General features: G+C 41.2%; 3 protein-coding genes across 4 annotated transcripts; all 3 read left to right on the top strand.

Moving 5' to 3' along the window:
- Nucleotides 1-2490: 2490 nt before the first annotated feature.
- Nucleotides 2491-6075, top strand: polr2i (RNA polymerase II subunit I). The gene is made up of 6 exons (XM_012826706.2): nt 2491-2692; nt 3049-3103; nt 3403-3476; nt 4854-4928; nt 5198-5249; nt 5721-6075. The coding sequence occupies exons 1-6, from the start codon at nt 2631-2633 to the stop codon at nt 5781-5783; spliced, it is 381 nt and encodes a 126-aa protein (XP_012682160.1). The 5' UTR covers nt 2491-2630; the 3' UTR covers nt 5784-6075.
- A 140-nt stretch (nt 6076-6215) lies between these two features.
- On the top strand, nt 6216-8377 carry pglyrp5 (peptidoglycan recognition protein 5). 2 transcript variants are annotated; one of them, XM_012826677.3, is made up of 4 exons: nt 6216-6693; nt 6809-7004; nt 7144-7262; nt 7668-8377. In XM_012826677.3, the coding sequence occupies exons 1-4, from the start codon at nt 6621-6623 to the stop codon at nt 7844-7846; spliced, it is 567 nt and encodes a 188-aa protein (XP_012682131.2). In that variant the 5' UTR covers nt 6216-6620; the 3' UTR covers nt 7847-8377. The 2 variants fall into 2 exon arrangements, with proteins under 2 accessions (XP_012682131.2, XP_031429408.1); XM_031573548.2 differs by having other exon boundaries at nt 7144-7283.
- Nucleotides 8378-9246: 869 nt separating this feature from the next.
- On the top strand, nt 9247-10512 carry foxg1c (forkhead box G1c). Its single transcript, XM_012826676.2, has one exon. The coding sequence runs from the start codon at nt 9247-9249 to the stop codon at nt 10510-10512; it is 1266 nt and encodes a 421-aa protein (XP_012682130.2).
- The last annotated feature ends 920 nt before the right edge of the window (nt 10513-11432 follow it).

Raw genomic sequence — 11432 nt, 5'->3', positions numbered from 1 at the left:
TTGCCATGGTTTACCATTTGCTGTTACTTTTCCCTATGAGGAAGAAAAGATCCTTGACACTTCAGTCACAGTAGGTGGTGACTGCTAACCAGCACACTGGTTCTTTCTCTAGTGCAATGATGTACTGCAACTGGTAATATTATGTTGGTTGGCATTCCTGAGACAGATCTGGTTCGTCCAGTTAATTCCCTTTCCCCATCCAATTCAAACTCAGCAGACCATTCTCTGATTTAAAACTGTTTCAATTCCTGGACAACTCTTTTGTCCTATACGTTTTTTTTTTTTTTTTTGCTTTTCATTACAGATGCTCTTTGGCGATAATTACTCTTTATTTAAGTAATCTTCAGAGCAAACAAACAAAAAAATCATAAGAGCTCTACAAATGGAATGTGCAACTGACTAACTGGCTGGCACTCCCCTAATTGCTCAGTGATTTGTGAAAAAGAATGGTAAAAGAACATTGGTCTTGTGTAAAACTGAACATTTCCAATATCTACCCGAAACAGCAACCCACCCTACCCCAAAACTCAAGTTTTGTAATTTAAACAACAGCGCTGAATGACTAAACTAGTCAAGGAATGTGCCTTAGGCAAACTGCTGGTGCCCTCTTTCAGTAGTGTGTTATTTACTGGAGAGGCTGTAAACTGTCAAAAAAGATCACGCCCTCTCAGACACCAGGTCTCATACACCAGCCCTCTGCTTCTGCAAGTTTGGCCACAGTGGGACAGGTACGTTGACTAACCAGGATGGATCGCACTGAAAAAACAGGTAACAATGCATAGATCCTTAAGAGACATAACGTGTGTCATGTTCTTTTTGGTAAAGGAACATGTAATAACATTGTTGTGACATCTTGAGCAAGTAAATGTTCCAGTTCTCAGTTCTCTTTCTCATATGTAACCTCCAGATGAAATGCTAATCAAATAAGAATAGCTAGCATTGTTGCATAATTTACATTAATTGTCTGCTTGTCTGAATTTCTTGTTGATATAACCTGATTTGATTTACTCAGTTAAAAAAATATCAGATATCCATTCACAACAAAAGCAGTTCACCAACACAACCATACTTTAAATGGGAATCATAGGGACGCACAATCAGTAGTATTTGACCAATAATACTGCTACATAGATGTTTTTCATACCTCATCACTTCAGAATTGTCTGCCGGCTTTGTTTATAACTTCGCTGACATGTCTGAAATGGAATGTGGCTGGAGAAGAATCATTTAGCCCTTGCTTGCCTTCAGGAATGCACAGATGCGTGACTAGCATTCAACAGGGAAGAGCAATCACAGCAGGGTACTATGTTGTTTGACATAAGTAAGTGTGAATAATAATAACAGTTCTTGTAATAATTGTTCACTCATACACCAGAACCACAGGCACAAAATCCTGAGAAAACAGATGGACGTGGGGATGGCCCAGCGAATATTGGTCAGTGTATAGGCTACATTAAAACTCATAGCATCAGTGACTAGCATTTGACAATGAATAGTGTTCACAGGAATGTAGTGCCTTGCACTGAATTACACATGCGTGATGATTGTTCTGTAATAATTGTTCAAACCTCATGCAACAGTAGACCCAGAACCTCAGCCTTCAAATCCAACAGATGGACGAGGGGATGGCCCAGATCATGTTGGTCAGTGCGTGAATTAAAATATTCTTGACCTTGGGTCCTTCACAGTCAAATCTCCAACATCAGTGTCTCTGTGGTGACATTGAGACATGACTAGAGCAGGGTATTGTCCAAGTATAATACTACATATTTGAGTATGACTGTTGTTCTGTTTTGTTGTTTTCAGACAGGACTGTGGCCTTCACTGCAAAACTGATTCCTTGTGATAATTATCCAGCTCACAACGGTGTCCTTAAGTTTCGTCATGTTCTGGTCAACAAGGGGGAGGGCTATGAGGCAAGCACTGGTGTGTTCACCTGCCCCCTGGATGGCTTCTATTACTTCACTGTCCATGCTTCTGTGTATGGCCGCGGGGAGGTCATTATTCAGAAAAATGGAGTAAAAGTGGTCTCAGCTTACCACACTACGTTGCCCAGCAGGATGAGCCAGGTCGCCAGCATAAGTAGCGTCATTGAGCTGTCCAAGGGTGACAGGGTTTGGGTGGACCTTTGGGGCTGTGGCCGGAATGACATTTTCTGTTCCGCAGATAATGATACTGTGTTTGTAGGATTTCGCCTCACTTGAGGCCTTTGCTGATAAGTCTGTCAAAAAAGCCTGTCAAAATGGCTTGAATGCTATTGTTGAATATTGTTATATATATGAATGAAATTAATAAAACAAATTAAAATGTATCAGTTTACTTCATTTTTTTCCACAGTACAAATCGAATTTAATCTTAAAGTCAATCAGTTCGATTTTGCAGTTACTAACAAGAGAAATCAAAACTGTGTGAGTGGTGCTATTTCGTCCTCCACAATATAGGGGCGCTGCTTAAACCAATCGTTCTTGAAATTCATTTAAATCGGTTTGTACTGCGCATGCCTTATCTAAGTCTATGGTTGCACCGAAAGTAGGTTCGAAAACTGGCAATTTAGTGTGTGTATGTATTTCAGAAAGATAATTTTAAAACCATTGACATTATCCTGCTAGTTATCTGAAGTATTCCGCAAAATGGATATAGAGGGTGGCACGTATGAGCCGGGATTTGTTGGTATTCGATTCTGCCAAGAATGGTAAGCACATAAAGTAGCCTGCGATGGTCAACTTGCCTCCTAGCTAATTTAGCTACCTTGAGTAAAGACTCTTCGTAGTGCTTTTCGCCAGTCTGTCTTCCAATGTTTCATTGTTGCATCTAGACAAAGGAGTGTAGCCTACGTATACCGGAAGCTTAAAAATAACGTATTATATTTCAGTTCTACTGATGGTAGACATGTCTTATAATGTGTTTCCCAAAGTGGATTAACGCCACACAAAAGACGATTTCTTTTGAGTTGACACTTGTACGATGTCATGTGCTGAACTCCAGGGTTGAACTGTATGTCATACCTATCTAAATCCAGGCATTTAACCTGTGGTCATTGTTTTGCAGCAATAACATGTTGTACCCAAAAGAGGACAAGGATAATCGTGTCCTGTTATATGCAGTAAGTCACGTTTTTTGCTCACTGTGGGTATATCAGCCTCCAAATATATTACAGCTCTTTTTTTTTGTAATGCATTTTTTTAAAGAACATAGAGCAATGATTGAACAGGTGACATATGCATGTGGCATTGACACAAAAATGAAAAGAAAAATATTGTACATAATATTGTGCATCTTTCCAGTGTCAGTGGATTCTGATTGTTAAGAGATACTGTATTCTATACTGAATCTGATATTGTATGTGTTTTGAGGTTGTGATGTGGTACCTGACTGTCTTCTGTTATATGTTTCTGTCCTCAGTGCAGGAATTGTGATTACCAGCAGGAGGCAGACAACAGCTGCATTTATGTCAACAAGATCACCCACGAGGTTGAGTAAGTATATGTTCATTCATTTCCACTTGCAGAGGCCAGCAATTGGTTTGTCTGTGGGATAAATAATAGTGTTTTCTAATTCGCTCATAAAAGTGATGAAGTCACCCACTTGTCTTTACAGCAGGGGTCTCAAACTCAAATTACCCAGGGGCCGATGAGCATCCAGTCTGGTCATTGGGGGGCTAGATTTTTTTGATCTGTTGGCTTGCCTATCACAATACTAGATACCACTTTTGAGTTGGCCAATCTACCATGTGTGATCAGGGGTACAATGGTTAGTGTTGTTGAATAACAAGTAGCTGGCCTGAGTTTCAATTCCGGGGCAATGCAAGATGCTCTTTGGATAAAGGTGTTTGTTAAAGTTGCACTTTAGGATCACTTTGTCCCATTGATAGCCCATGACTTACATATACAGCAGTAATAGTGTGATAATGTCTTCATCGACAACTACATCTATATTTTTCCTTCATACATGCACATTTCAAACCAAATGCTGTACTGCACCACTTTTATATAGTTGGTAACAAGGCTGCAAACAAACAAAACAAAGCAGAAAACTGAATAAAGTTTCAGCAAAAATCTGAATTATTTTATTTTATAAAATAAATGTATTATTCCTCGGAGTGACTTCAATGACAGACCAGCATGCTCCATTGCGTCACACAGTTGCTCAAATACATCCTTGGCTGTGGTGCGGCCTTGCATTGTTTTTACACAAAGTAATCCCTCTGTCACTTCAAGCGGTTGTTAACACCGCAGAAAATAATCGCGAGCTACGCATTATCATTTATGTCAGTAGCCTACTCTCGTCCATAGCCACAGAATACGCACTGAAACTTTTGCCTTTGACACGCAGCTAGATTTATTTTCTGATAATGACCGCTGGACTATACATAATCCCGTTTATTATTCGGTTACTTGTCAAATCAATAGAAGACATTCCTTCAAAATACCTATTTTAAATTATTTTTTTGCCATTTCGTGACTTCCGCTAAGAAAATGTTTTTCTTCACGCAGATAGATCTTTAAAGTTCCAGGTGTTGCGTAGCAACGCATCACTTGCTGACTTCAATTCAGTTTCCATTACGTTAAATGACTGGACTACTTGCAGAATGATATGAAAGACGTGAATAAGAAGCACAAAACCCGTTGCCAATGGCAGCGGTAAACGTTGGGGTGGCCCGTTCAAATCAATGGAATTTTCTGCAAAATTCTGAGGAGCCGGCGGGCCGGATGAAATCGCTTGTCGGGCCGGCGTTTGAGACCCCTGCTTTACAGCATCACCATTGCATACTGCATGTATCTTGTTTGTTGTATGCTGTGCAAAACTTGAATAGCCCCTCAGCCATTTAATTTTTCCTGGTGTTTACTTTTCAGTGAGTTGACACAGATCATTGCAGATATATCCCAGGATCCAACCCTGCCCCGGACAGAGGACCACCCGTGTCCTAAGTGAGTGTCCATGTCCCCTAAAAAATGTTTTATTTTCCTGCCACATTCTCACTGTATTCTCCACTCATAGACTCATAGTATGATTATGCAGCAGACAATTATTACAACTTTTTTGAAGGCTCATCACAACTGTATAAATCAACATCTGGCATCCCCCCTGTTAATGGTGGTGGTGTTCTGCTTTTGCCATTTGAGTCAGGTCTAAATGTCATGTGAGATGCCTACATGCAAAACTGTGTTTCTGTTAAATAACTCCCCTGTGCTTTCAGGTGTGGCCACAAGGAAGCAGTGTTTTTCCAGTCGCACAGCATGAAAGCCGAGGTAAAGAAATATGGGCTCACTGTAACCTTTTTACATTTATTGAATGTATTTGTTGACCCCCATGTATTGGCAATATCATTTTGCCTGTTAATTCATTCCTACAAATTGAATTTATTATATATATTGTATATTTACAACAAGTATATCAATGAATATGATCAGTGTCATTACTGACCTTTTTCTTCATTTCTATGAGCCTATTTCCCCGAACGGATTCGATTTCCAGGGGCTGTGTATCAAGTCACACATTAAGACAGGGATTTAATATGGTGCCCATAGTTTAAATCTAAAGAATATTTATGTTTCTGGTGAATCAGCTGATGTATCCACAATACAGCATGTTAAGTGCATAGTGGTGTATCGAAGACCTCATTCATTTCTGTGTGTATAGTGACAGTATATACTGTCTTAGAAGTTTCCAGAATGTAAATGTTTATGGTGAGAAGCTGAAGTTCGTTTGTTTTCTCCCAGGATGCCATGCGTCTGTACTACGTCTGTACCGCCCCTCACTGTGGACACCGCTGGACAGAATGAAGAAGTGAAGAGGAAGTTCCACTGCCACACTGGGTATCCCAAACTATACCCTGCTGGCATCATTGACAGAAAATAACTTTTGTCATACTGCCCGAAAGGCTTATTGTAAAAACTGTTGCATCTGAATCAGATGCTCTTGCAGACCTGTTAATTCCAGCTTTGATGCAGGGTGGATTTTTGTTTTGTGTTTGCATTGGATTTTTTTCTAATGTTATGGTATTTTTATAGACCTCTGTATTTTTCTCATTTTTTTTTTAGAAATGTGAGCAAGTATTAAATCCACTTGGAAAAACACGTGTTTTCTCTCATTTTCTCTGGTACAAAAATATTGATGTTAAGTTGTAAAGTTGTAATTAATACATTATTATGTATGAAGGGAAATGTCTGGACCCTACATAAGCACATAATATAAACTATACTTGTGTGATTAAAATGTGAAAACAAATGCTAGATTTGAGTTGGGTTAACATATTTCAGAAATTAATCTGTATAAGCATCACCAGTGAGCCTGTTTAAAGAGTAATACTTCCGTATTAGTGTGTACATGGGAGTGACCTGCGAAAACATTCTAACAATAGTGCTGTAGTCAGTTGTTGCTGTATCATCGTGCCAAGGCCAAATAGCTTCCTCTTCTTGCGCAAAACTAAGTTTTCCGTCCCCGCGCGATAACATGGCGTGAGAAAGGAAAATACACGGAGAAGTAATCCCCATCCGAGAAAGTCCTTGTTCCGTAGCCTGGCTGCCTCTGTGTCGCCCGTCGCAACGGTGCGACTTACAAAGCTTTGTATATAGTAACGAGATGATGGCCTACTGACCATTGTATTAAACACCTTTGGAATGGTGATTTTGCACGCAATCATGGACAAAAATACAAGCGGACCTCAATACAGTCGAATGGAAAGCAATACAGGTAAGATTAAACCGAGTTCAAAATCATTCTTAGTCGTCCATAGCCTACTATAGCCATATCCACACAGAGAATGCTAATACTGAAGTTGAACCTGGTATTTGTGTGCTTCCTGCAGTTAATATAACTTATCGGGTTGGCTGGGGAGCCGCAGACCCCCGGAGTAAAAAGCAAATGAGTGAACCTGCTAAGAGGGTGGTTATCCACCACACGGCGATCCGGTCTGGTGCTACCCCACAGGACTGTATACAGCAAGTAACCCGTATACAGAAGATGCACATGAAGGACAGAGACTTCGATGACATCGGATACAAGTTAGTCGGATAGTAGTTCATAGCCTAGTACATATTTGTCTTCATTTTATTCCTAACACGTCTTATTTTATTGTAAGGTCATGTGTTGCATTACCAAAAGTTGATGTAGCCCACACAATAATAAAACCTGCTTTTTCAGCTTTTTGGTCGGGCAAAATGGGATGCTATATGAGGGGCGCGGATGGGGCATCGTGGGAGCGCACACCAAGGGACATAACCAGGATTCAGTTGGCATCGCTGTCATGGGCAATTTTAACAGTAACGAATTTTTTTTTTATGGTAATATATTGTAGTAAAACAAAATGAGAGCCAAATTGTCATAGAACCCTCACAAATTATACCAGTGGTATTTGTCTAACTGATTGAATGAAAAGCCTTTCCCATTTTATGTATTGTTCTTGCAAGCAAGGACTGTTTATTCCTTTGGGTGCGCACAAATTACGAATATGAAATAGGCCACCAAAACGAATGATTTCTCCAAAAATGCTAAATCAAAATTCATAATGAGAATTCTACATGTTCTATGTTTAGGAAGACGAATAAGTCAGGATATAATATGTAACCTAGATTTAGTGTAATTATGTGGCTGGTGTAATTAACTGTCTGTTGCGCCATGAGATTTTCCTTATGTTCATGAAGGAGTATTTTTTTCTCTCTTTTCAGATGACTTGCCCACCTCCGCAGCATTGTCATCTGTCAAACGGCTGTTACAGGACGGGGTGTCACGGGGCTGGCTGCACTCCAATTATACCATCTTTGGGCACAGGGACTTGGCGAATACCGAGTGCCCCGGAGATAAACTTTACCCTGAAATACAACGCCTCAGGTCGGATAGGGACTAGGGCTACTGTTATTCTCTGATATTTTTGGAAATGTTCTGATTGAGAAGAGAAAGTGAAGGAGAGTGGGGTGAAACAATTGCTTTGTTCAGGGTTTCCCATCTCACAACCATGCACTGGATGGACTTTTGCAACTTTGGTGACTCCGTATGTGTGAACATCTCATGTTAAACAGATAACAGTGGCCGTTAAAACTATTTGTATCTGTTACACGACAATTTTAGGTACTGAAATACTTACACTTTGCCTACGCAACCGATGTAGGACATCGTCTAAAAAATCCTGCTCATAAACTCTGAGAACCAACTCCTACCTCTACAGAGAGCACATACTGAAACAAATACCAGTGCTGTCGGTCACTTTGGGGGAAAATAGATAGGATGGAAATAATTACATGTACATTTTTATAATGTTTAATATATTCTGTCGAAATGTTAGCTAAATATTCAGCACACTTCATGATTCGTATGCTTAAAATGTCCATATTCATTCATGCAATAAGCTAATAAATGTTTTTGTGAAATGATTCTGAAATCTGATTGTTTGTTTGTTTTATTAGTGAAGGTTTAATACTATTGTATTCTATTGTATTGTATTCACAATCTTGGTCTTGACTAAGCGCACTACATCCTTTCTTGTTAAACCAGACACATCCAGCAAAATCTAAAACGACATAATTTATCATCGGGTGAAATGCGTACACCTTTGTTATGTTTCAACACGGTAAGCCATGCGTAGATGTAGGCTACATTCCCAGCAAGTAAGTACTTGCAATTTCTTAGGGATTAAGGGCACAGCACCATCCGTATCAAATCGAGAAAATAAGGAAAGGCTAAAAGTTAAACATTGTGCATTGTGCTCTGCGTTTTGTGCGCACCAACACCACCTTGCCTGTCAAATTCAGCACAGAATAGAGCGTGTACCCCGGCAGATACGAGTAGAGAGCTGCCTCATTGATGGCTGTGTGTGGTTCTCTGGATCACCTTAGCGCATGGCACCAGTTTGTTTACCTACTCACCTTCTCATGTGCGTACTTCGGTGTACTACTTTGCACCTTCACACACCTTTCTGCCCGTTCGCCTTCGACGGGCACTTTGCCAAACTGTTGTGTAAACAGAAGGGAAGGGCAGAGCTGGGGGGGCGGTCTCTTGGGCCAAGCGCAGGTGAGAGGCTAGAGTTTCACGCTCCTCGGAAGTGTTATAATTGGCCCGGGAGTTCATTGATCAGTCACAGAGATTGACAGTGCTGTTGAGTTATTAGTGTCTTTTGACGGGTCTTCGCGCTTATGAGGAGTTTCGTTCGTTCTGAACTTTGCGCACGGACGCTTGATCCTCTCCAACAACATCCTTCCGACCCTCTCCAGAAAACGACTTCCACCGGTGCACAAGTGTGTGATGCTAAACATGGACGTAGTGAAAGCTCCCGTAAGGCTCCTCCACAAGTCGTCGTTCAGCATAAGCAGTCTGTTATATCAACGCGAGGCGCTGATGAATGACCGAGGTCCCGCCATGGACGCGTCGCGTTCTGGAGGTGTCAAAACCCTGTCCCGACATCAGTTTTTCCCGGATCAGAAAACCAACTGTGCACTTCTTCGAGATGGGAAGTATACTTTCAACGACGACAAGAGAAAGAGTAAAGCACGCTGCAGCTCAATACGTATAGATAAACTGGTACCCAGGGATAAGAAGAAAAGAGGGGAGAAGAAACTGGTAGACAGAGTTGAAGTGAAGGCAGAAGGAGAGGGAGACAGAGGGAAGAATGGTAAACCAGAGAAACCCCCTTTCAGCTATAATGCTTTGATCATGATGGCTATTCGTCAAAGCCCGGGAAGGCGGCTTACACTGAATGGCATTTATGAATTTATCATGGACAACTTTCCGTACTACAGGGATAATAAGCAAGGGTGGCAAAACTCCATTCGACACAACCTGAGCCTCAACAAGTGTTTTGTAAAGGTGCCACGCCACTATGATGACCCGGGAAAGGGCAACTATTGGATGCTGGACCCATCCAGTGAGGACGTTTTCATCGGTGGCACGACGGGGAAGCTCCGACGGCGTTCAACAGCTGCCTCCAGAGCAAAACTGGCCATGAAGAGAGGACCCCGGATGGCGTCCAACTCTGCAGCAGGTCTGGCACTCACGGGGTCCTTCTACTGGCCAATGCCTCCTCTCCTGGCCCTGCAACACTCTGCACACTCACACCCGAGTTCAACTTCTTTTCTAGGGTCCTCTCAGAGCAGTTACGTTGCCTCGTTGCTCTCTCACAGCTCGCACATCACTTCGGCTGTGGCCCCCACCTCGGAAAGACTGCTGCCCACCACCCAAGAGAACACCTATTTTGGAATAGGGGGAGAACACCACCGACACCATCAGATGACTGCAACCGCATCCTTCGCGTCTTCTTCCTTACCGTGTGCGTTGCCTCTCCCCGGTCCATGTTCTTTTAACCTGCTCTCTGGTCAAACCAGCTACTTTTATTCGCACCAGGTTCCAAACCTAGCCGATTTTACATCTTTGTTACAAGATGACCTCTCACAACCTAAAGTGCCACCGGTCGGGCCGTTTTTGTCTGGAAAGAACAGTTCCTCTGATTACATAAGTGGTTTTTGCTCAGAGCATCCCAATTATTTTTGTCCTTTTAGTGCCACGACCCCTCTCAACATGTAGTGAAATGTTGTATTTATCGCCTTACACACTTTATTCTCCGCCGTTTAACTGTCATGGTGGAAAAGTGACATAACCAGAAGAAAGTGATCTTTGTGTTTTAATATTCAAAGACTTTTGGCTTAACAGGCATATTGCATACAATAGGCTATTTGATGGCTGAGTAAATGTGTAATGTATGGTATATTATAATCTTTAATCATTAATCAAAATTAATTATTTAACATAATGCACTGTATACAAGTTTTGAGCAGTGCCAGCTCACAAAACAGGCCATGACAACCGTCATAAACCAAATTGAGCAAGACAATAGGTCAAAGCACTTTTCTTTCTCTCCCTCTCTCTCTCTGTGTGTGTGTGTGATTGCAAATTTACAGGAAATAAGTTTGCATGTACATTGATGCTGAAATCAGCTATACTTGCTTGTTAATGGAGAGCCTTGGTGTTATCTACATTTTTGGCTGGTGTTTATGGGCATATTGTCAGCAGTGTGTGGTTGTGTAATGAAGCTATGAAATGCACAATTGGTCATTAAAATAATCTTTGTAATGCAGTAGCAATTCCGCTGTATTATCAACTTGTCTGAATGGATAGGCATATTACAGCCTGCAACATATTCAGCACATATGTTGAAAGGGTGATTGACTCAATTTCAAGTTAAGGCATGCCTCATCCAGATTCCCACTGTTCTGTATGACCCATAAAACTGATTGTATTTTCCGAGTTCCGAGTGCAAGTATGCATACATAAAATTGTTATAGATAAAGTGGCACCACAATAAAGTGTTCTGGAAAAACATGGAGTTTATTGTGCCGAACATGTCCTGTGTTCCAGTAGATGGATGAAATGCAATTGGCAACGGTCACATTAGTTTAATTAAAATTGACTGTTCATGAATTCTTGAAAAGTGAAAGTTTGTCTGA

This window comes from Clupea harengus, chromosome 9 (genome assembly GCF_900700415.2).
Source record: "Clupea harengus chromosome 9, Ch_v2.0.2, whole genome shotgun sequence".
In the NCBI taxonomy this organism is placed as follows: Eukaryota; Metazoa; Chordata; class Actinopteri; order Clupeiformes; family Clupeidae; genus Clupea; species Clupea harengus.
The sequence above is the reverse complement of the archived record's forward strand: the minus strand, read 5'-3'. Positions and strand labels throughout refer to the sequence as shown.